Source organism: Gadus morhua, chromosome 5 (genome assembly GCF_902167405.1).
Source record: "Gadus morhua chromosome 5, gadMor3.0, whole genome shotgun sequence".
Classification (NCBI taxonomy): Eukaryota; Metazoa; Chordata; class Actinopteri; order Gadiformes; family Gadidae; genus Gadus; species Gadus morhua.
In genome coordinates this window covers 1,957,288-1,981,625 of record NC_044052.1, presented here as the reverse complement: position 1 = coordinate 1,981,625, position 24,338 = coordinate 1,957,288, and the positions used below count along the sequence as shown (strand labels likewise).

The window sequence follows — 24,338 nt, the reverse complement described above, 5'->3', positions numbered from 1 at the left end:
ACCTTATTCTAGGGCCTAACTGGGACCCCCGCACCGAAACTTGGCCCGGTCGGACCCCGAGAGCAGGAAGGGGGGGCCCTTCCTTCCCGAAACTTGGCCCAGTCGGACCCCGAGTGCAGGAAGGGGGGGCCTGGACTTTCATAATCTTCGCTCGGTGAATGTAAAGGATGTTTGGTCGGATGTTATGACAAAGAATCATAATGTGAATGGGAATATTCTATAAATGTCTTTATATCACCTTTCGTCTCAACACTTCTGCTGCAGCCGCTTAAAGTCTCACTCCGAGAACCTTAAAATATGAATCAATCCATTAGAAGTATGAAAATATCTTCCCGGAGGCGTAACGGGGCAAACAAGGTGTCCTTTGACATCTACGTTTCGAGGCGATTGCAACAGTGCCACCTATGATCATATTTGAATACGTTTCGGGGTAGTAATTAGCTGTCGATTTTGGAGGCCTTTATCAATAATGACCATTTATAGATTTGCTTCCCGATGGAGATTTTTGACAAATTACATGTTATTTAGCATCTACACGTTGAGCTGACTCCAATGAGATCAAGCTCGCCCTCTTGCCACACCGAGATCATGTCCTAGAGACCTAGACCATAGGTGTACCATGTAAAATACATGTTACAATTTGCCCACAGAGTGTCATGCTTGGTGTCATTGGACTCAGCTCAATGTGTAGATGCTAAATAACATGTCATTTGTCACAAATTTATATCGGGAAGCAAATCAATAGCTGCTCCTTATTGATTAAGGCCTCCAATTTCGACAGCTAATTACTACCATTAAACATGTTCGAATATGCTCATGTGTGGCACCGTTGCAATCGCCTGGAAGCGTAGATGTTGAAGGACACCTTGTTCATCCTCTTACACCACCGGGAAGATATTTACATGCTTCTGATTGACTAATGAATTGATTCAGCTATTCCCCCAGAAGTCTGGGGTCAAAAGGTCAAAAGGAGACGGCACCACCCCGCTTATGAGACAAAAGTTAATGTGTATTTCTCTGATAACTTTTAGTCATTATTAAAGAGAGGCCTGATGCAAACAACGTTTTCACCGGAGAAAGAGGTTAAAGCTTAGAAATAAACACTAGGGGTTCACAGGTGGGACTGTCAAGCTAGCCCATATTTAGAAGAAATAGAACGCATAATATGCCTTCTATTTCTAGATCGACATAATCAACATAATCACTGTCTCATCCCCGTCAGACGCCATAGTGCTAGTGCTAGTATGCGTCTACCTCATGTGCAGTGGTGTATAAAGTACTCAAAAGCCATACTTAAGTAAAAGTACAGATACCTTACTGGAAAATTACTTAAGTAAAAGTAAAAGTCACCTTTTAGAATAGTACTTAAGTAAAAGTATTAAAGTATCTGATCTTTACTGTACTTAAGTATCAAAAGTACTTTTCTGATATTAAATGTACTTAAGTACTGAAAGTAAAAGTACAAGTAACCGCTGTTAATAAAAAAGCAAAGGGTCAGAATTTTGAGAATAAGTAAGGAATAATCACCGAGAGGCCGGGCAATAAACAGTTTGATATGCCCGGCTCGTGGACGGCTTACCGCCCGAGACGAAGTCGAGGGCGGTAACCTTCCGCGAGCCGGGCATATCAAACTGTTTATTGCCCTGCCTTGAGGTGATTATTCCGTTTATTCTACTTCGCGCCGGCCAACATAATAAAACAATTCAAATACTTTAATAATTAGCCTTTTTCTTATTCGTATTGCATGCTTATTAAATGTATGCTCTGCTTAAGTTCATCTCCCTCGAAAAGTAGTTCCCTTTAGAACTTCGGTGAATAACGTTAGCTCAACTGTAGGTAACGCGTTTCTATAGCAACCAAACAAGGCTGGATCTGATCTCACTAGTTTAACAACGTTGTTACATTCGTATCAAGTCAGCTTTAATGACGATCGATCAAACATGCACTCCTTGGTTTATTTTTACAACGGACCTCATGTTTGAAATGTATGTGATAGAAAACGATACAAGCGGCGTATTGATCTACTGTGCTCAGTCAGCAGCAAGTAGAGTGTGAAGTGTATAAGATAGTGTTGTAATACTGAGTGTACAAACCAGCCTGATACAAATAGTAGAATTTTGATAGCCCTTGCCCTCGTCCTAGCCATGCATTTGTGTGTTGACAGTCGTAGGAGTTTTGATCGACGTAGCAACAGTAACTAAGCAAGGGGGCTTTGCGAACGTGCGCTGGGACAGCTGATTCGCCAAACAGGCTCGCAGTCTGTGTTCTACCACAGTCCCCGACGTTATTCTCATATCACTCATGATTCTTTTTTTTTTTTCTAAAGATGAGTTGATTTTGTAACGAGTAACGAAGGTTTCAAGCGAAATGTAGCGGAGTAAAAGTATCCGTTTTCTTCGCAAAATGTAGCGAAGTAAAAGTAAAAGTACAGAGAAATATAAGTAGTAAAGTAAAGTACAAATATCCAAAAAAACTACTTAAGTACAGTAACGAAGTATTTCTACTTCGCTACTATACAACACTGCTCATGTGACATCATCGCCGAATTGCGTAAAAAATAACCGTTACTAACCAAAAACGACAAAAACTGGACTTTAACATCATTTTGGAGACATTTCTAACTTTATATACATATTTTGAGTGCTTTATGTACCCATTAATTGAAACTTCCGGTTAACCTGCACCATGGGCTTTAAGATGTGTAGACACAGCTGGCCTGTGGCCAAGTTTTTGAAGTCTGGGGTCAAAAGGTCCAAAGGAGCCGGCACCACGCTGCTTATGAGACAACAAAAAGTGAATGTTCATTTCTCTCCTAAATTGTTGTCATTATTAAAGAGACGCCTGATTCTCAGATATGCATGTTGGATGGCTAGGGTATAGGTCTGGGAAGAACTTCAGGCCAAAATCTTGCAAGCGAGCCGCTGGGTGCAGGTGCAACGAGATGGAGCACTTGCTGAGTCATTTCCTGTAGGGCTGGAGCCACAGGTTGAAGCGTATGCGTCCTTTGAGACCCCCTTTGATGTATAATAGACCTCAAGGTTCAGCTTACTTAAATGTTGTCGACCCAGTCACCTATTGCATCACTTCCTTTAGGGCTTCGGCCTCCTAATTGATCATTGTAGTATAATTGAATGCCGTCTTTCATATATATGATACCTCCACCACTGGGACGTGGCAACAATTCTCCAAATCCATATGGGGAGGGGGGGGTGATGCTTGTGGACAGTAGGGTTGTACACTAGACATAAATAGGAAGCAAACTCAGGAGAAGGAATGACCTCTCACAAATATTTATTGAATAAATTGTTTCAAATAACCCTGCCTCGTTTAATCAATGAGCTTGGTGTTTTGCTTTAGAAAATAGGTTATAGAAGAAGACTAAACTGCAGAAAAAACCCATCCAAGCTGCCTTTTAAGGATACCTTGGAATATCTGTCTCTTTTTTAACCATCGGACCCTAGTTTACGACAAAAAACACACAATTGAGGGCAGCTCCTTTGCTGCGTGATTTTTAGAGCCATGTAAAGATTAGAGGGGGCGATCGATAGCAACCACCATAGCAACCATAACGGTCAAGTGACTGGATGCAGCCCCGTTGAAAAAAATAGAATACCACCCTACACACTGAGGAGAATAATGATATTTAAATTATTATGACCATGAAGTCTTTTTTTGCATGGGTTTACATTTTGTTCTGTGTAGCATGGAAAAATCGGAGAAACACTCCCATTCAGAATGCATTGGTTTACATTTCGTTCTTTGGAGCACGGTCATTTTTATTTATTTTCAGTTTTTGAGGAGGTGCTTCAAAGATGCAAATTTTTCTGCAATAATCCAAAATCCAATGGAAAAACCCGTTGGCTTTTTGTCAAGGGAACCCAGGGCGACGCTCACTTCCGGGTTGGCCAACATACGTCATCCCTCCACCACTCTATACTGTAATAACACATGTTCAAGTTGAATGATGATGAATGAATTTATTCTTTATTCTGCCTTAGTATTTATTTATTTATTTAGCAGCGAAATGCATTGTGTGTGTGTGTGTGTGTGTGTGTGTGTGTGTGTGTGTGTGTGTGTGTGTGTGTGTGTGTGTGTGTGTGTGTGTGTGTGTGTGTGTGTGTGTGTGTGTGTGTGTATAAAACACTATTTTATGTTGAAATGCGACGTAATCCAGTGTTCACGAAAACGTACACCGTCAACGTATGCTTTTGGCAACTGGGTTGGCTCTCTCAGATATACGTGTTTCTAACAAGATGATATCATTAAAAGTTACATAAAGTAACGGTTTAATAACACAAACGCAGGAAACACGTGAGCTGATAGTTTAGCGAAAGCAGCGTCCCTAACAACCTGACGTCGTTGAAACATGCGAGCCGATAAAATCTTCCTAATAACTATAAAACTAAAGATCAGACACAATCACTGACTGAAGATTATGCAAGTAAAAAGTAGATTTCTCGCTAGAAATTTTATTGGAAACACGTTTAACGGTGAATCGGTCCTAAAATATTGCATTTCCCATTCAGATAATAAAGATTAATAAAGATCATACACATTCACTGACTGAAGATTATTCAAGGAAAAAGTATATTTCTCGCTAGAAATGTCATTAGAAACACGTTTAATGGTGAATCTGTCCTAAAATATTGCATTTCCCATTCAGTTAATGCTGGGTTTTGCGTATGCACGCGAAAAGGTCATTTGGCGTATGTGCTGTACGCATTTTGAAAGTGTCAAACCGTGCGATCTGTACGCATATTGGTGAGACTGGGTTGACTGATGTCTTTTTGAATATTTATTTTCTTTTAAACTCTCTCTGAAAAACAGTAAACTTTAATAAACAGAAAAAACGCTGTGACAACGTTAGCGCCATAAACCTAATACAGAGTCCATCTTCTTCTGAAACCCATGAGTCCGTGACTGGTTTTATATCTCTGATGGCGCGTTTTCCCATAATTCCCTGGGATAGATATTTAAACAAACTTAACACAAAGCAATGACACAATATCTATTTTTAACAGTACAACTTCAATCATTTTTAACCAAATAATAAAATCATGAATTCAACAAATAACAAAATCATGAATTAAACAATTAAGTTAAATACATATTTAAATCTCTGTAATGTCCAGACTGTCTCTGAGACAGTTACATCGGGGAACATAGGACCCTTTTTGGGAAAAGCGGGGAACATAGGACCCTTTTTTAAAAAAAAGGGTCCTATGTTCCCCAGTCTCATACAAAGAGGGGAACATAGGACCCGGGGAACATAGGACCCGGGGAAGACACGCTCCCGTTATTACGACTTGTCGCATTCAAGTGCTCTGGTCGTAAATAAAAAAACCTCAATGGACGATACAAAGTTTTTTCTCCATTTAGGATTTGTATCGTATCTACTGCAGAGCTCATTTTTGTTACAGCAGCAATTTCCAATTCACAATTAAAAATGTTGTGCTCGTAATCGGAGATAGGCTACTGTAAATACATCTATGCAGATGAGTAGGCCTGCAGGAAGGAAGCATCCCCCCCCTCCCCCCACATGACCGTTCACATCATAGACATCTTATAGGTTCACATTGACTGTTGCACTGCACGCAATTGACGGCAATGGCGGATTCACAAGATTCAGATCAGCGGTAAGTTTGTCCTATATATTATAAAATTGACTTTGAATGGTGAGTCAGCATTTACTACGACGGAGTATTAAAGAAAAAAATATTTTTGACACATCGACTAGTAAATTAACACGTCTGTTCAGGGCCCCCTGCTGAACAGACGCATTTTTCCGCACAACTTTTTCAGCTTTTCAACACTAATCACCACACTGGCTCTGCCCTAAAACAGCGAGGATCTCTTTATTGTTAAACCCGATTCTGAAATACAATTTTACCAAGTTATCCACACATCCATTGGATTCAGTGCAGGCCCTGTGGAGCGGGACCTGCACAGGGCCTCAACTATCCTCAACATTTCGAGTTTACTTTAAAATCGACCAATCGAGATTAAAGTCGACATAATATTTCAACTTTATTCTCGACATTTCGAGTTTAATCTCGAAATGTCGAGATTATGGTCGACATGACATTACAATTTTATTCTCGACATTTCGAGTTTAAAGTCGACGTGTCGACTTTAATCTCGTCACGGCAAAAATATTTATTTTCTTCATGTGTGGCCCTACTACTCCGTCGTAATTTACACTATTGCAATTCATATCATTATTAAAGTTTTTCATCTTATTCCGTAACTTTTTGGCTCAATAACTTCAGAAGTTTTAACCATTTTACATTTAGATGAATAGGCCTATGTTATGGCTAGGAAGGGCTGAAGTAAAAAAAAAAATTGAGTGTGACTTTTTAAAGAATGCACTGGTTAAATGTAAATATATATATATCAATATATATTATTGATATAAATATAAAGGTTAAATATGCCAATAAAGATGTCAGGCTACTAGCTGCTATCATGAGATCATGTATTTATTTAGAAAAGATATTACCAGTTAAAAAGCATACCCCATGATGCAAAAGTATTTTGCGTGCACATTAGGGCTGCCACCTGAAAGTCGATGATTCGATCAGTCGGGAACCCCCACAGTCTTTTTTTTTTTTTCTTTGTCAGTGGTGTGCATTAATAAAACCTATTAATATATAACTAAAAAATTAACTACAAATATTTAATGTGGGTCCCGCCGTTTTATTTTCTTCAAAACAGGGCGAGAACATTGATGGCGGAGCTGAGCCAGCTCCTGCAGCAGTATGGACCACCTCCTGCCCCCTCCCTGCCTCAGGCCACCCCACCTGCCTTCCCCTCCCTGCCTCAAGCCACCCCACCTGCCTTCCCCTCACTGCCTCAAGCCACCCCACCTGCCTTCCCCTCACTGCCTCAAGCCACCCCACCTGCCTTCCCCTCACTGCCTCAAGCCACCCCACCTGCCTTCCCCTCCCTGCCTCAAGCCAACCCACCTGCCTTCCCCTCCCTGCCTCAAGCCTACCCACCTGCCTTCCCCTCCCTGCCTCAAGCCACCCCACCTGCCTTCCCCTCCCTGCCTCAAGCCTACCCACCTGCCTTCCCCTCCCTGCCTCAAGCCACCCCACCTGCCTTCCCCTCATTCCCCTCCCTTCATCAACTCAACCGCCCTGACACTGTTAGGGCGGGTCTTGGAAGGCTTTTTCAGCCCTACAAAAAAAAGAAAAAAGATTTTGCACAACCATGGGGGCATAGGTTTTTTTGTTGTGCCTCTACAGTCCAAATTCAAATTCCAACGGTAGAGGAGACCTCCAGCCTCCAGGCAGCTGGCCTTGGAACAAAACAAGTCATCTTCCCAGATGTGCGATGCACATCTGGGCAATTCATTGCAGTCTTAGAAGATGTTTTTCCACCCCTAAAACTAGCGGGAGGATTCAAGATCATGAGGAGCTGCCGCAGCAGGGATCTGATTGACATTCCTATGCCTGCAGGGGGCTATACAGTGAGCTTTCTGAAAAACAACAGCAGCCTAAATAAGGCAGTGGCCTATATAGTCCCCATGCAGCATAACATCACTTTAAAGGAGGTTGAAAATGTAAGAAATACCTTATAATCTCTCTTTTGTTTACATGTTAAATTTAGCTGTGATACACCATCATTTCTGTACATTACATTTAAGGAGGACGACGTGGGGCATCTCTACCCTCAGGAGATGTGCTGCAGGTGTAACTCTGCAGTTCCGTTGCATCTTTTGCAGAGCCACCTGCAGAACTGCACCAGCAGGTAAGCAAATGTCACTATTCCGTTACTTTTTCAGTTCCAGTACAGATTTTTTTTAGTGAGCATATGTGAGCCAAAGCTAAACTTTTCCTACGTATAGTTGATTAAATGACTATCAATCATCTTGGTTGGTGGTTCTTATTATTATGCACTCTGATAGTGTTGACTGCTGTGACCAAGAAAATCTAATGTTGTTAATACACAGCCAAGGCTCTGTAAACTTGTATGTAGACAAAGGGTATGTAAACAAAGGGGCCCACCATAGCTGGCAACATGCCTGTTAACATGCAAGTTTACAGAGCCAAGGTGTCGTAATAACAATGTTGTTTTGTTTAGCACACACACAGTAAGGACAGGTAGCGGCTCATGAGGAGATATTCACAGATTCTGACAAAGTGATCTTCACAAGAAACGTTCTCCACAATAGCTGACTCCACCCTTAAGAAGAATACAAAAATAAAATGTTTTGCTTGATAACATTTACACAGCCATGTATATTTATACAGTACATCTCTTTTAACACAACTTTTCATACATAACCTGTCATATTTATGTTAATCTACATCTTTGTTATGTTCTGTAGCATTGGAACAATGGGGACCGACTCCAGCAGGACGTGAGTAAAAATGTGATCTACATATTATTTTTTGCTCAAGATAGATTACAACGTCACAGAAAACATAAGAGAGGTCATTAGGGATGAGAATCGAGCGCCGGTTCCTATTCAGAACCGGTGCCCAGTGAACCAATTCTTTGGAAATGTCAGCAAACATTCATTTTTTTGATAAGATAAGATATTCCTTTATTAATCCCCCTTAGGAGAAATTCGCAGTGACCAGCAGTACAGTGGGAAAAGAGAGTGCTACAAGAGTATGCATACAATAAATGTACCAATTTGAAATAAAATATAATTAAACTATTAGAATAAAGATAACATACTATACTACATGTAACTCTCTACAATGTTTTTTAGTGACTTGTCTATTAAAAAAAAAATATGACTTTGAGTATAAATGTAAATGTGCCAATGTGCAGAGGTTCCTGAGGTAATGCAAATGAAATAGCTAACAAGGTTTAACTAACAAGGTTATCAAGGCTACTCTTACACCTCACCTCCACAAAAAACAACAACAATATTTCTCTTTCCCCTTGTGTCTATCCGCCAACCATCTCGGTACCACACTAGAACATGTGTAGGTTTCACAGGACAGAAAGTCCAACAACAGGTCAAATCATTATTAATCTAAATTAACACATTAATTTGACAGCCCTAATTATTATAATACAGTGAAGAATCAAAGGACTGATTATGATTAATATCACATGAAATGTGTTCTTTTTAAAAACAAGATTTGAACTGTACTATGTTGTGTGCTTGTTCTCTTTTTTGTGTCATTAAGGACTATTCAGCAGCAGAGCACATGGTCCATGAGGATTTGCCTGTTGCAGAATCATCAGTTGCTTTTCAACTGCCGGCAAGGTAATAAACAAATTAGTCTTTCATGTTCTATTAGATGAAGGCTCATTGTATTATTAAACCAGAATCCATTTGACTTTGTTGTTGTTTTTCATGTGTTTTTCAGCTGAACCTGTTAAAACATGGCAGGTTCCAAAGGGCCTGACTGCTGCTGGCTTTGTCGCCTACTTAAAGTCAGTTTACCCCCAAATGGAGAGGAGAAACTTTCAGTTCTGCAAAGTTAACCGCCACAGGGTCCTGATCTCCCTTGAGGAGAAAACCCCTGAACAATTACGTTCCAGTGGAGTGTTGGGTCGTTCGGCTCTATATATTCGCCCTGAGGTTAAGTATTGTTCTTTATTGAATTTTTCTGTTGTTGTACAAAATAGATTAGATAGATAGAGAGTGAGTTCCAAGAGAAAATAATTAATGGTGTTTTCCCTTTCTCTGCACAAAAGCATACATGAGAAATTGTCATGCACTTAGTGATGTATTTGAAGTGCACAATACAAATAAATTATAACTATTGTTTTGTGTGTAATCTCACCCTTTATGCATCTGGAACATCAAATCAGACAAGTGATGAGGATGAAGGAATGCTGGTAAGTTTACTTAACTAAGCTGTTATTATCCGTGACATACAGTAAATGAAATAGTACAATAAACTGGCAAATAGTAAATTAGATACCACCTTATAGTAAGGATGACAAATTTATCCAGTAAATCAAAATTATTTTCTCTCCATAGCCAACATACATCATTTATGATTAGAAGGCATATGTATTTAATTCACTAAAACTTCTGAAGGGTTAACAGATTGGAAAGTATACTTAACTGTGTGCACCCCAGTTAACAAGGTCCAGCATTTTTTTAACTCTAGATATGTTTACAGGACTTGTCTGATGGAGAAGTAGACCTGACCCAGGATGAAGAGCAAACGGTAAAGCAAGCGAGATCTAAGAGTTATTCAAATTAAATCTAATGCATAGGAATGGTAGTTAAAGTGCTACAAGAAGAAAGCCATAGTAATTACAACCATACTGACCTTGAGCAACAGGAGGAGAAACATTGTCTGCTTTGTTTGATTTTCGGCAGTGATCGTAGCACAAATACAACACACAAATCAAAAAAAGAAAGAAAAATTGCAATGACAAATGAGAAAAATGACTGTCAATCTCTGGCCAGGTATATACTGAAGGGCCAATCAAGGTCTTTCCTTGATTTATAGATAGAGTGATATATCCACCCCCTTTTATTCTGTTTTCGGTTCCTACACCAATGTATAGAGAAAATTTGAATGTTTTGGGCATACAGCTCTGTTAAACATTAAGAGACCAGTCTGGATTTTTCTTAAATCTTCATCTCTACATTACTTAATGGAAATGCTCTTAATGATTATATTCTTAATGCGAATTTGGTAGACATGTTTTCGGTAGTTTATAGTATAAAACCAAAATGTTCATTCTACTCAAACATATGCCGATAAATAGCAAAACGAGACACTGAACATTTGAGTGGTCAGGGAGTGGTCAGTGGTCTCAATTTTTTCCAGAGCTGTATATTGAATGGTGATTAATCATTATGAATCATGATTAATCCACAGCTACCCTGTGATTAATCAGATTAATTAATTATTAATTGTTTGACAGCCGTAATATACAGCATATACAGTATATATACCTAAAAATACAACGCTGCATGTGTCTGTAGTTGGTTTGTTTGTTCAAATATATGTGACTGATTTTGCTGACCACACACTATTATTTTATGTTTATAGCATTCACCCATTGCAGTAACGAGGGTGGCTGCATCCCCTTCTCCACCCGGCTCCTCTCCACAACCCAGATCCCCTTCTCCACCCGGCTCCTCTCCACAACCCAGATCCCCTTCTCCACCCAGCTCCTCTCCACAACCCAGATCCCCTTCTCCACCCAGATCCCCTTCTCCACCCGGCTCCTCTCCACAACCCAGATCCCCTTCTCCACCCAGATCCCCTTCTCCACCCGGCTCCTCTCCACAACCCAGATCCCCTTCTCCACCCAGATCCCCTTCTCCACCGAGATCCCCTTCCCCACCCAGATCCCCTTCTCCACCCAGATCAGATTCCCTGCAAGGCATGAAAAATATCTTGCAGGCACTACGTGCAAATGTAGCCGAGCTGACCCCAACTGCAAACTGTTTTAACGTAGTTAGGTCAGACATTTTGCAGAGTGCAATTAGAACAGTACAGAGGAGGGCATTTAACCCGACATGTAAAATAGATGTGGTGTTCATGGACACACTAGACGGGTCCAGAGAAGGTTCCGTCGACACTGGGGGACCAACAAGGGAGTTCCTAACCCTTCTTATGAGGGCAATTCTGGCATCCAGATTCTTCGTTGGACCAGAAGACAGCAAGCACCTAAGCCTGGATTCCATTGGTATGTTGATGACAGGACATTGCAGACACACAAACGTATATAAAAAAAATGGCCCAAACATGTACAAGGTAATAAGATATCCTAGCAAAGTTATATTGGTTTTCAACCTCAGGTACCAGTACATTAAAAAACTTTGAAACTTTCCTACAATATTTAAAATGTTGTTTGTACTTTCAGGACTTAACCGGGGGACCTATGTCACCATTGGCAAGATGATCTCCATTTGTATTGTCCATGGAGGAGTGGGGCCCCATGTCTTTTCAGCGAGACTGCTCTGCCAGCTCACAGGGGAACCAGCTCCCCCTGTTGATGTGATGGAGATCGATGACGAGGAACTGAGGAGTCAGATCCTGAGGGCAAGTTACAAATGAATGAAAGAAATATTCCTCCTTTTGAAGACCATATAATAATTTGCTTGCACAGTTCAGATCATTAATGGATCCACCTTCAAAAATATGTCAAGTTATTTGAACATACTGGTTGTCTAATATATTTTAACACATTTGATGGAACTTAATGGTCATAGAGTTGTGTCATTATTTCTTAAGGACTCAATAACTATCTTTTCCTTACAGATCAAACAGGCATCATCCATACTGGAGGTCCATGCTGCTATAGCCAGTGCAGCCTCAAATCTGGCGCTATTGGGATCCCTGACGGTTATCAGAACGATGACAGACAGGGATGAGGTTGTGGAGTCTGCGCTAAAGTTCTATTTGGACAACCGACTACATGTCCCTCTCCAACAGTAAGTGTTTATCATTTTAGCCCAATATGTAGATTCATTTAATATGAAAAGTGTCTGCTTAATGCACTGCATAAACCAGGTCAAGCAGGTAGGCAGGGTGTTACGCCCCATTCTAGGGGCCTAGGACGCAACATGAAAAACCCCCACCTTCTCCAACTCCCAAGTAGCCACGAGCACACACGTTATTCAGTTTTAACCGAAAACAGGATTTTTTCACACAATATTATCAACGTAAGTAAGGTAGGCTTCAGAGTGGGGCCAGTCCAAAATAACAAACCAAACTTCCCTATCTGAAACAAAATGGACAATCAACAATCAACTCAGCTCCCTTTCTAATAATAACAAGAGAAAACAATACACACCGATATAGCAGCCCAACCCTACTATTTCACAGAGAAACTTCTAAACTGAAATACAGGACTTAGTAAACATGTGGCTTGTTGGAGGAGGATGGAAGTGTTGGCTGCCACGGTGGCCATCTTGACTCCTTTTATTCCTGTTGGGGTTTCCTGCCTCGGCCAATCACCGTCCCCGGCCGAAATGAGTGGCCCAATCCCCACCCAGGAATGGCACACTCCTATTTACATAGGAGATCGACAAGAAACACAAAGCCACACACACAAACGCAACAGAATGCAAAAACTACGGCCACAGTCTTAACAGTGTTATACAGGAGATCACTTACCAGATCGCTCCCCTACTGCTGACATTAATTTTTCCTTTGTTACTTTGAGTAAGGTAGGTTTTCATGGGATTTGTTAAAACAATGCCAAATGTAATTATTCCACGACCCTAATCTTTTAAAATAATGTTTTAAACCTAAAAAGGCACTGTTTTCCTATTCAAGTAGTAATGTCACTAATACAATCTTTTGGAATTTCTTTCAAAGATTGCGGCAAGGTTTGGAGTGCTTGGGGGTGCTGCAGGCGGCAGTAGGGAGCACTGCTTTTAGAAGGCTGTTTTCAGGTGGACCCCCTGCCCCACTGACAGCAGAGCAGGTGATGCATATGTTTGCAGTCAACTACTCGGTTCGAGGGAGCTCACGCAGGTCAGAGGAGGAGCGGGCAGTTGGCTACTGGAGGGACTGGCTCATCGATGTTGAAGGTATGCATACTTTGGTAACTTGAAATGAAAAATGGGAATTGATGAAATAGGGCATGGCAACCAACTGTGCCTGAGGACGTTTAAGTTTCATCAAACGTTGCGCCCACTGCAACGAACACCGGAGCCAATATGGTACGCGCTCTATCCACTACGCCCGATAGATTGCCTTCTTAACTGAGTTGTTCATAGGGAGCCTAGCGGTGTACAGACTTCTGTCTTTCTTTTATCCCGTCAGACATTTTGGTCCACAATAAAAAATGTAGGTCACAGAAATCCCAACATTTGCCTTGAGTAATTATATTGACTGAAGTCTTATCTTTTACATTGCAGCTGGAGATGCTGTTTTGGTGGTGGAGGACACGGAGAACAGAGTGACGCTGAACCAGCTCCTCATGTTCGTCACTGGGGCAGACAGAGTTCCTCCCCTGGGATTCCCAGGAGAGCCAACTATAAACTTTTTGCACACTGTCACGGTCTTCCCGGAAGCAAACACCTGTGCTATGATTCTAAAGTTGCCGCTACACAACACATTTGAATCCTTCTCTGATTCGATGATATCAGGAATCATCCAGTCCCCCTGTTTTGGTTATGCCTAATTTTTTGCTGCTATTTAAACTTTTTTTTTGCATGTTTTGCATCTTTAAATATGTTGTTATGCATGTTCTGCATCTTTAAATAAACAATGTTCCAGTTCCACGTTTTTATGCTTTGCCAGACCCTTATTGGATGACTACAATCAAAGCTTTTGTTTGGCCGTCTGCCAAAATAATACATGTTGGCTTACAACTAGTGACTACAATTAAGTCTTCTATCTGCCCGATAATGTTTTTCTTCTTTCTTGCCTTCTCAAATTCAACATTTGTATGGTTGATGCTTAAAATTTACTTTGAAACACAGATAAATGCGGTTGTTAATTCACAAATGTTTTCTGTTTCATCAAAGAAATTCCATTGTGATCATTTACATTGTTACATTGATTTATATATTAACTACAACTTTTGACAAAGGGTAAGTGAATAATATAGCCTAGGGGGTATAGGCCTGGGGGGTATTCCACGAACGGACGTTTAACAAACAGAGTTAACGCTGAACTCTAGGTTGAGTGAGCCTGTGCCAACTAAACCAGAGCTGTCGGTTCCACGGCACCGGTTATGCATTAGTTCAATCAACACAGGGTTGGTTAACACAGGGTTGTGCGCGTCCACGCCAAACCTATAAAGAAGTGATTTATGGATCATGGAAACCCTGATCGAAATGGGGAAACGGGCCGCTTGAAAGTGAAAATGTCATGTTGTCCTGGGAACCGGATTTTCAGTTCTAAACAACCGAACGAGAGATGGCGTTGAGATGTGCGAGAGATGTGTCGTTTCTTTCAAAATGAAAATAAATCAATATCAAGAGGTGAAAATCACTACCAATCGAAACATGTCGAGGCGTTAATGTATTCACTGCACGCTACTGTGGAGAAGGCTATTTAAATATATTAAAGATTTGCGTGAGAATCCATCTCTCCAGCAAAAAGTCATCCGGATATAGCCGTGGTCTTATAAATCTCTCCCGGTGGATTGCACGAATAATTGGCGAGATCTGTTTTAAAACAGTTTGTCTTTTTAACACATAAAAACGAACGTTTTTTATAAAAATGTCATCAACTTATTCATCAACAAGTCATTAGATATATTAATACCAGAAAATAATGAAGAAAAAAATTATATATATATGGGAATCGAACCCCAGTCCCAACGGCGGCGGCGTGCATATCCTCTCCACACGGCGGCGGCGTAGCAGCTCCACACGTTCATTTCACACGTTGATATCCTTCTCCAGGGAATCCTGGCACTATCCACTCGCCATACAGTAGCGCGAGGAGGAGCAGACCTCACATCTGGCTGACCGCTCGTGACTCATCCCCGGACCTTTCGCCTCTCTTACATCAAAAGAGTCCTAACATCCCAGGTGAGAAACGAGTATCTTTAAACTTCTTTAAGCCCCGTTCAGAATACTCACTAATACTTTTATTTTCTAAAATGTTTGTGCTTTAATGGGATCTTCTTAAAGTGTGTGTGTGTGTGTGTGTGTGTGTGTGTGTGTGTGTGTGTGTGTGTGTGTGTGTGTGTGTGTGTGTGTGTGTGTGTGTGGTTAATCTGAAAAAAACAAATCGACCAAAACAGGCAGACTGGTCCTAAAAAACGTTACGTTTTTGTCAATCTGCATGTCCTTGTTTTATTGGTCTAAGGAGTATATGATATCTATGATTTATTCTTCCACAATCCGGATATATGTTTAGTTTTATACAATGTTGGTAAAATGTCAGTGGATGCAATAATTACATGGGGGACATAAAGACCTTTTTTTTTTTGTTTCAAAATTTAATGAAGGCGATGTTAGTCATGTGATTGAGTGAGTGAATCCAATCAACGAGTGAACAGACATAGACACACACACACACACACACACACACACACACACACACACACACACACACACACACACACACACACACACACACACACACACACACACACACACACACACACACACACACAGAGAGAGAGAGCATGTAAATGTATTTTATTTGCGTAATGCAAAACCGAAAATTCCGGTTCCAGCTGATCAAAATATATTGCAGTTAAGCCTGGCAGGCATTTAGTGTGGCGATCAGATACGTGTCTGTGTTTAAATGTAAGACCTAGGGCTTAAGCTAAAGACCCTCCTCTGTTTGAGATATTGCTCCGTCTATGAGTAACTTTTAGCAGTTATTTTAACTAAGAGTCCTCTGCTAATTTTATGTTTTTTAAATTAAGGTATTTTTATTATTAAGGTGGACATAACCCATATCTCCCCAAGGAAATTGAACCCTATGACTGTATGCATGATTAATAATCAATAGCCAGCCTCTGAGTAATTTTTAGGTCCTTGCAGGTGATTCCACGGGGTTAACTGTCACCTCTTACATTTTGTAAATTATTGGTCAGAACAAGACTTGGTGGGTCAGTGGATGGTAAGGAAAACACTGGCAATACCTTTTTAATCTTTTCTTATGTCTACATCTTTGTGATTGATTACTTTCTATCATTGTAAAGAGTGTTCTGGTAGCTAAATAGTTGCAGGCCTATGTTTCTCTCAAACACTAACCCTAACACATAAAAAACATAAATCATGAACAAATGTTCTATTTAAACTAAAATCATGCCAAATATTGTTTTGTTAAAATGTTTGTTTGTTGCATTCGTCGACTTGCTTAATCAGCATTGTCACTGGTCAGTGCGATAAAGTGTGTGACATTTTCGAAAGGAAGTTAAAGGGTGTTTCAGTCACAACCTGCATCTTAAAGGGGACCTATTATGCTATTTTGACTTTTATGACATATAAAAGTTGTTATAATGATTGATAGTCATGTTTAACCATACTAAAGTGTCAAATAATGACGTACATGCATTCCCTGCTGACAGTCTGGGGTGGCTGTGCAGAGCGCTAAACACTCAGAACAACGTTTGTGATTCACTTGTTCACATTTCCGGGAAATCATCTACGTAGAGGCACTCCTGCCTCGCCCCCATATGCCTGGTCAAATCTGCCCACGCGCGCGCTTCAAGGAAGGTAACCAAACTCAACGGAGTTGGGTTGGCAGGAGGGGGGCAAGGGGGTGGAGAAGGACGAAACCGAGTGTTGACAGAGAAGGCAGAAAGCGGCCAGATGAGAGGAAGAGTTTCCCGAAAATCTACATTGTTTTTTGTGTATGGCTGAACATGACTATCAATCGTTATAACAACGTTAAAGGTCATAAAAGTCGAAAAGCATAATAGGTCCCCTTTAATGACGTAACAAATAAGCAGATCACCTAAAGGTCTTGCAATAATTGAATGTAAACATTTCGTTTTGCAGTTAAGAAAACGATTAAACTAATTAGAGAGGGAATGAAAAATACATTGGCTACTCAATGTGGGTGAGAGGGTTTTATCTGAAATAGATGGTAGCCTACGTTTGCAGTAAAATAATGATTGTACTGCGAGTTTTATTGACAGAAGTAACTTGTTGCTTGTACAAATAGCCTAAATTGTATTTTATAGGCAGCATTACCAAAATGTCATGCGAGAGAGGGGCAGAGAAAGAATGATGAATGATTAAAGTGAGAATAGGCTTGAGAAGGAAGCCGTTATCCAGACAGCGCGGCCCTGTGACATTCAGGAGATCTCCCCATTAATGCCCTTGTCCTTTGCAAATGAGACACTTGGGATGATATGGGCCCCTGGTTAGTGGGGTCTCTGCAGAGAGAGACAAGGTTTATGTAGGTTGACTTTTTCATTGATGTTTTTTTAATTAGTTTTATTAAAAAATTGTGAAAGTGGCACGCATTACTTAGCATTGTGTAGTGTCTTATCCTAGCTATCTCTGTGGAATACTGGGAATGGGTTAACCTTGTGATTGTAAGTGCTCGGTACTATTTTCTATTAACATCGTTACGGTACAATGACTTGATTTAATTAGTCTTTACTTTGACGTCAACTGTTAAGGAATATCTAGATACAATGTGAATAAATTACATATAATATAAACCACATATTAATACATAGAATAGCTAATACACGAGAGAGCTGAAAACCATGTTGAAAAGTACTGTGTCTAATTCCTTAACTGTGAAATCCCAAAACTGTCTTAATTGACTGATATAATTAAGTAAATAATTGTGCATTTTGTTTGCACAAAACATTAATGTATTTTTTAGTATTATTATGATATTTTGTGTTTTCTTTGGTTCGAAGATCAATAATTATTCTTATGCTATGCATCCTTTTTGTTAGCCTGACCTTTAGCTGCTGTGGCTGCGGTCTTCTCAAAGGTCAGTGAATCCTTAAAATCCGTCTAGAGTCCAGTTTTTAATTTAGGTCAAATTTCCCTTGCAATAAGCAGCTGCTACATTGTGAGTTTAAATTAAAGGGGTGGTGAACCCTGCGTTTTTTTTGTTGTGGTTTTTAAACGTGGTTATATAGCTTTGTGAATAGTCAACCTCGTATCTATGCCATTTTGTCACCGTTAATAAAATAAGAGTGTCTTTGAGTTTACTCTTTCAAGTCACAACTGAAGGACCTGACTTAAACCCCACGGTACACTACTGGATTTACAATAAGTACATTTTTCAGAAGTAAGAGAACTATCGCTATCGGTACACTTGATGTTCATAGAAACAACTGCAAGGCAATTGCAAACGCAACATTTACCGAATAGTAAATTTCATTCACAACATCGCTCTTTATCCTGCTTGTAAACAACGACTGTACTACAAAGGATTTACAGACTGGGTATCTATTGTAACCATGGGGATAACACCTCCCCCTCCTTCCTAGAACACTCAGGCCCTTTTTTTTTGTATGTTGCTGTTGGTTTGCAGTCTGACCTGATTGGTTCCTGCACCTGTCAGTCCTGTGTGCAGCGGCTGACATGGCGGAGTGTGTGCTGGTGATTGGTGGAGGGGGGCGGGAACACGCCCTGGCCTGGAAACTTGCCCAGTCGCCCCACGTCAAGCAAGTGTTGGTTGCCCCCGGGAACGCAGGCACCGCTGACTGTGGCAAGATCCGCAACTCTGGTACACACACACACACACACACACACACACACACACACACTCACACTCACACACGGTAAAGATATCGATGACTATGCCCTTCAAGGATTTAAAAATAAATGCCAATGATGAGTGCTTCATTGACTCTGATGCTGAATCAACACTAATCCTCCTTTTGAACTCTCTTCCCGACCATGCTCCTGTCCCCCCAGAGGTCTCTGTCACCAACCACGCCATCTTGGCCCAGTTCTGCAAGGATCACAATGTGGGTCTGGTGGTGGTTGGGCCCGAGGTCCCCCTGGCAGCAGGTAAGTCCAGCTCTAGTCTCTAAGCTTCAATCCATCCAACTTTATTAAGGTTCTGCTTTCGGCGCAAAAACCTGCCGTCTTGTGGGAAGAAGATTCAAGGGTTTTGTGGATCAACTGCAAGGTTAGGCACTGTTTTTGTGGAATGTAATTCTAAGAAAAAGGCTTGTCATACATTTTACATTTACATTGAGGGCATTTAGCAGACGCTTTTATCCAAAGCGACTTACAATGAGTACATTTGTCATAAGAAGTGGAACAATATATCACTGTCAGTACAGTAAAGATGTTTATAGAACCAAGTGCATATACTAACAATCGCTAGGCTAACCCATTCCCCGTGTATAGGGTTGGGTATCGTTTGGGTTTTATCCGATACCGGTGCCTACTCGGTACTTTTCAAACGGTTCCGGTGCTAAAACGGTTCTCAAACCGGTACTTAAAAAAACGAAACCGCACACACTTGCATAAATGCACGACTTGTTATGAGTTTCACATTAACCAGAAAGTCAGCGGACACTGAGTTGAATGGCAACGGTGTTTGCTAGCCTACGCAAGATTACCGTTGGCATTAAATTACTCGACTTACCCGAAGAGGCTGCTGTGAGTGCTGTGACTGATAAATATCTTTTTAAAAAAATAATTACAAATAATATAAATACTCGCTGAAAGTAGGCAGGCACGCATCATGGCGCAACTCACTGCCAAAGTCATATTAAGTAATATAACTCGGGTGCGCAAGGCAGCCACAGGAGACGCCAACATTGTTTTCAACCGCTCGGTACGGCGCTGTATTAATTCCCAAGTTTTGAAAAGAAAATTATTTGAAGCGAATAACGACTGATTTGTTTATTTGGTTTTGAACAGAAAGTTTTGGATGCATGCATCGGCTTTGAGTTTGTTTGTTATTTTAAAATGACATTCGCTCCACACACACACACACACACACACACACACACACACACACACACACACACACACACACACACACACACACACACACACACACACACACACACACACACACACACATATATACCAAGTCATGGACCTATAAAGAAAGTCGTACCATGCGTGTTTAGCGCAACATTGAAAAGGGTCCCGTCTGAAACAGTGTCGCGCAGCACTGCGTTCCGAACGTTGTGTAATCAAATACACCGGTATGGCGGTATATAAAAAAATCATATCCTAACGAAAATACACACCGTTATTCAGTGTGAACCGGTATAGGGCCCGGCCAGCACTAACGCAAGTTGACACCGCAACACCATGGGGGCGGGGCAGGGGGCGTTAAAAAACGCCAGGCACCGTTATGAGGAACCGAAATGTGCGTTCTTATTCGATCTCGTTACAACCGTTAACGTCGGAACCGGTTCCCTACTGGAACCGAGTTTCGGTGCTCAACCCTACCCGTGTACACCAATGATAGCAGCTACTGCAGATGCTACACAATTAAGTACTATGAATAAGTGCAATGTAGATTAAGTGCGTACATTAAGGGCCAGGACGTACAACATACAATGGTGGCCGGAGCGGGCTGGGTAGCTATGCAGAGTTGAGGTAAACTCTGAACAGGTGATTTTTGAGTCTTTTGCGGAAGCTGGTGAGAGACTCTGCGATCCTGACATTGGCAGGGAGCTCGTTCCACCACTGAGGTCCCTAAACAGAGAAAGGTTGATCGACCTTTGCTTGCTCTTAGCAATGGCGGTACCAGACGTCCAGCTGAGGTAGTTGAGCGGAGGGATCGAGCTGGGGTGTGTGGCTTTACCAAAGCTTGGAGGTAGGCAGGGGCAGTTCCATCGACTGCCTTGTATGCCAGTACAATCATCTTGAATCTGATGTGAGCTACTACAGGGAGCCAGTGGAGGTCCCGGAAGAGGGGGGTTGCATGGGAGAATTTCGGTAGGTTGTACACGAGGTGTGCTGCCGCATTCTGGATGTGCTGCAAATGTTTAATCGTAGAGGCAGGGAGTCCAGCCAGGAGCGAGTTGCAGTAGTCAAGGCGGGAGAGGACCAGTGATTGGACTAGAAGATGAGCTGCTCCCCTTGTGAGGAAGGGCCGGATCCTGCGGATGTTGTAAATCTGTGCAAATCTGCAGGATCGGGCCACCGCAGTGATGTTTGTGGTGCAGCATAACTGATTGTCCAGTACCACAACAAGGTTTCTGGCAGTTGGAGAAGGAGACGCAGACAAGTTGTCAACAATGACCAGTAAGGCCCAATCCCGTTTCTTTGCTCACTGTCTCAACCCTAACCCTCATTGCTACCCCTCATTGCTACCCCTCATTGCTACCCCTAACCGATCCCCTACCAAATGGGACAACCCTACCCTGTGACGTCATCATGGCCTCCCCGTGCCCCCTAGCAGATAACCAGACCCCTGGTAATGTTACAAGAGACAGACTGGCTGCCATTGTCTCGGGCAACGAGCAAGACCCATTGTAAAAATATTTAACCTGAAATGGTATTTATATTTTGTAATTGGCATGTTTAAATAAAGTATTAAAAAAATATATATATATTAATACTATTTGTCCCTCGTAATATACCTTTATTTTGTTTATTTTTAGTCACTTAGCTACATGTTTAAGGTGGTATTAGGGTGCACTCACACTAGGCCATCTGGCCGTGGCCGTTGGCCGTTTTCACACCTAACCGTGCTCAAATGGCCCATTGTTCTCTGGCCTGCACTCACACTAGGCCATCTGGCCGTGGCCGTTGGCCGTCGCAGCTGTGGCCTGGCCACGGAAGGCTCTTGTACACGTCATCATGTCGTAACACGTCATCACCAAGCGTCCGCTGCATGGACCATAATAAAGTCTGCCGCCAGTCAGAGTTTTAACAACAATGGACAACAACACAGAGAACACACCAACAGTTGAACTGCTTGACGCGATGTTTACCGTTTAATGGCAAAGAAGGCTCGTCGCCTTTATTATGTCCGTTGTCGTCGCATTGACTATACGTCATCCAGCTCAGGTTGCGTAGCCGTGCGTGTGCGCGTGTCGGCTCATTAGCATCTGTACTGTAGCGGCCCGTGCCGTAGCAGCACACCTCTCCCAAGTGGCCAAATTGGCCCGGCCTGGCCACACTCACACTGGCAGATTTGAGCATGGTTAGGCCACGGCCACGGCCAGATGGCCTAGTGTGAGTGCACCCTTAGATAATAATCGGTTATGAACAAGAACACTTTAGAAGAAACACTTTATTTAAATAAGAAACACTGAACCACGCATCTAAAAATACACGCACACCTAAAAACTCTCTCTCTCTCTCTCTCTCTCTCTCTCTCTCTCTCTCTCTCTCTCTCTCTCTCTCTCTCTCTCTCTCTCTCTCTCTCTCTCTCTCTCTCTCTCTCTCTCTCTCTCTCTCTCTCTCTCTCTCTCTCTCTCTCTCTCTCTCTCTCTCTCTCTCTCTCTCTCTCTCTCTCTCTCTCTCTCTCTCTCTCAGCTTTTGAGAGAATGGTGGAGAATCACATCTTCTCAACCATTCCGCCAATTTTGCCTCGCTCTCCTCATGCCTCGCCTGCTCCCTGGCACTCTCCTCTTGGAAGGGGTGTCTGGGGTGGTGGAAGAGGTGCCTGGGGTGGAGGAGCATGAGGGAGAGGTGGGGGGGGGGGCTGGTGGCAGTGGACTCAACGAAGTCCTGAAAGAAAACGAATAAGAAGGAATTAGGAATTATATGCCAGAACTGGTTGATATGGCCATATGTTATGTACAATATATAATAGCTATGTACAGAATATAGTACTGCCAAAAAATACATTGATTAACCATGTAATATTACTAATATAATATAATATATTAGTATATATAATAATACTTATAGAATATTACTAATATAATATATTAGTATATATAATATTACTTATAGAATATTACTAATATAATATATTAGTATAAATCTTATTTTTAACCTGGAGTCACTAGAACATGGAAGATCTGGATATCATACGACATGATATGCAGCCCGGCCGAGAACCGGGGTCGGGCGGCCCGCGAAAGTCGGCCTCGCAATCTTCCGCGAAAGTCGGCCGCGGACTTTCGCGATCTTCCGAGAGTCCACGGCCGGGCTTCGAAGCCCGCGGCCGGGCTGCAGAGTATAATTAATAAAATAATTACAGAGAAAACACTTGCATTTGGGTTTTTCCAATCCTGTCGCATCTTTTCGCCCTCCATCTTGTCTAGGATATTTCTTGATTTTCCGTTTTCTCGCAAGGTATTGTGGGAGCAAGTCACAACTGAAGCGCTTTGAGGGTGCCCATCGAAAATCTCAATTTTGAGGGGATGTTAGCCCTCCCCCTACCCCTTAAGCTACCTTTTAAAATGGTATTGGGACATGGCTCCACGGCGCGTGAACGCGCAACAGCAAGGGTTAGGGCTGAGATTTTGAAGCGAGCCAGGGGCAATCTTTCCCTGGCATTAGGAGGAGTTCAGTCTTGTTGAGGTTAAGCCTCAGGTGATGGGCAGTTATCCAAGTGCTGATGTCTGTCAGATATGCGTGTTGCAATCAGGGCTTTGTCAGATGAGGGGAAAGAGAAATAGCTGAGTGTCGTCAGCATAGCAGTGATAGGAGAAGCCGTGTGATGTAATTACAGAGCCCAGAGATCTGGTATAGAGGGAGAACAGAAGAGGCCCCAGTACAGAGCCTTGAGGGACACCAGTTTCAAGCACGCAAGGTTTGGACAAGGAGCCATTCCATGTTACCTGATAAGTGTGATTCGTCAGGTAGGTTGTGAACCAGGAAAGGGCAGATTCAGTAATGCCAAGTTCAGCGAGAGTGGCTTTTGAATTGTACGTCATGAGCGACCAAAGCGAACAGAAATATTCGCAGCAAAACTTCATGAGCGACCAAAGCGTCTTTGACCGCTCATGAAGTTTCGCTTCTGGTGTGGACGTACAGTTAGGAAATGTCTTCAATAGAAGTCCACAGGTCAATTACTTTATTTGTCTTTACTTTGACGGCAACCGTATAGGAAAAGCTAGATACAATA

At 41.9% G+C, this 24,338-nt stretch overlaps 2 protein-coding genes across 5 annotated transcripts in view; both read left to right on the top strand.

Annotated features, from left to right (window-relative positions):
* The window catches only part of gart (phosphoribosylglycinamide formyltransferase), an 82,702-nt gene that overhangs the window by 8,361 nt on the left and 50,003 nt on the right, over window positions 1–24,338 (top strand). Inside the window, exons 2-5 of one of the 4 annotated variants that reach the window (XM_030356149.1) lie at window positions 15,333–15,433; window positions 18,280–18,317; window positions 18,897–19,061; window positions 19,253–19,348. In XM_030356149.1, the coding sequence (XP_030212009.1) occupies window positions 18,917–19,061; window positions 19,253–19,348 (241 nt within the window). In that variant the 5' untranslated portion in view covers window positions 15,333–15,433; window positions 18,280–18,317; window positions 18,897–18,916. Of the gene's footprint in view, window positions 1–15,328; window positions 15,434–18,279; window positions 18,318–18,866; window positions 19,062–19,252; window positions 19,349–24,338 lie in introns of those variants that run through there. The other 3 variants (XM_030356151.1, XM_030356150.1, XM_030356148.1) reach the window with 3 other exon arrangements.
* On the top strand, window positions 11,221–14,179 carry LOC115543690 (G2/M phase-specific E3 ubiquitin-protein ligase-like). Its single transcript, XM_030356156.1, has 5 exons — window positions 11,221–11,625; window positions 11,803–11,981; window positions 12,201–12,373; window positions 13,263–13,477; window positions 13,808–14,179. The coding sequence occupies exons 1-5, from the start codon at window positions 11,322–11,324 to the stop codon at window positions 14,071–14,073; spliced, it is 1,137 nt and encodes a 378-aa protein (XP_030212016.1). The 5' UTR covers window positions 11,221–11,321; the 3' UTR covers window positions 14,074–14,179.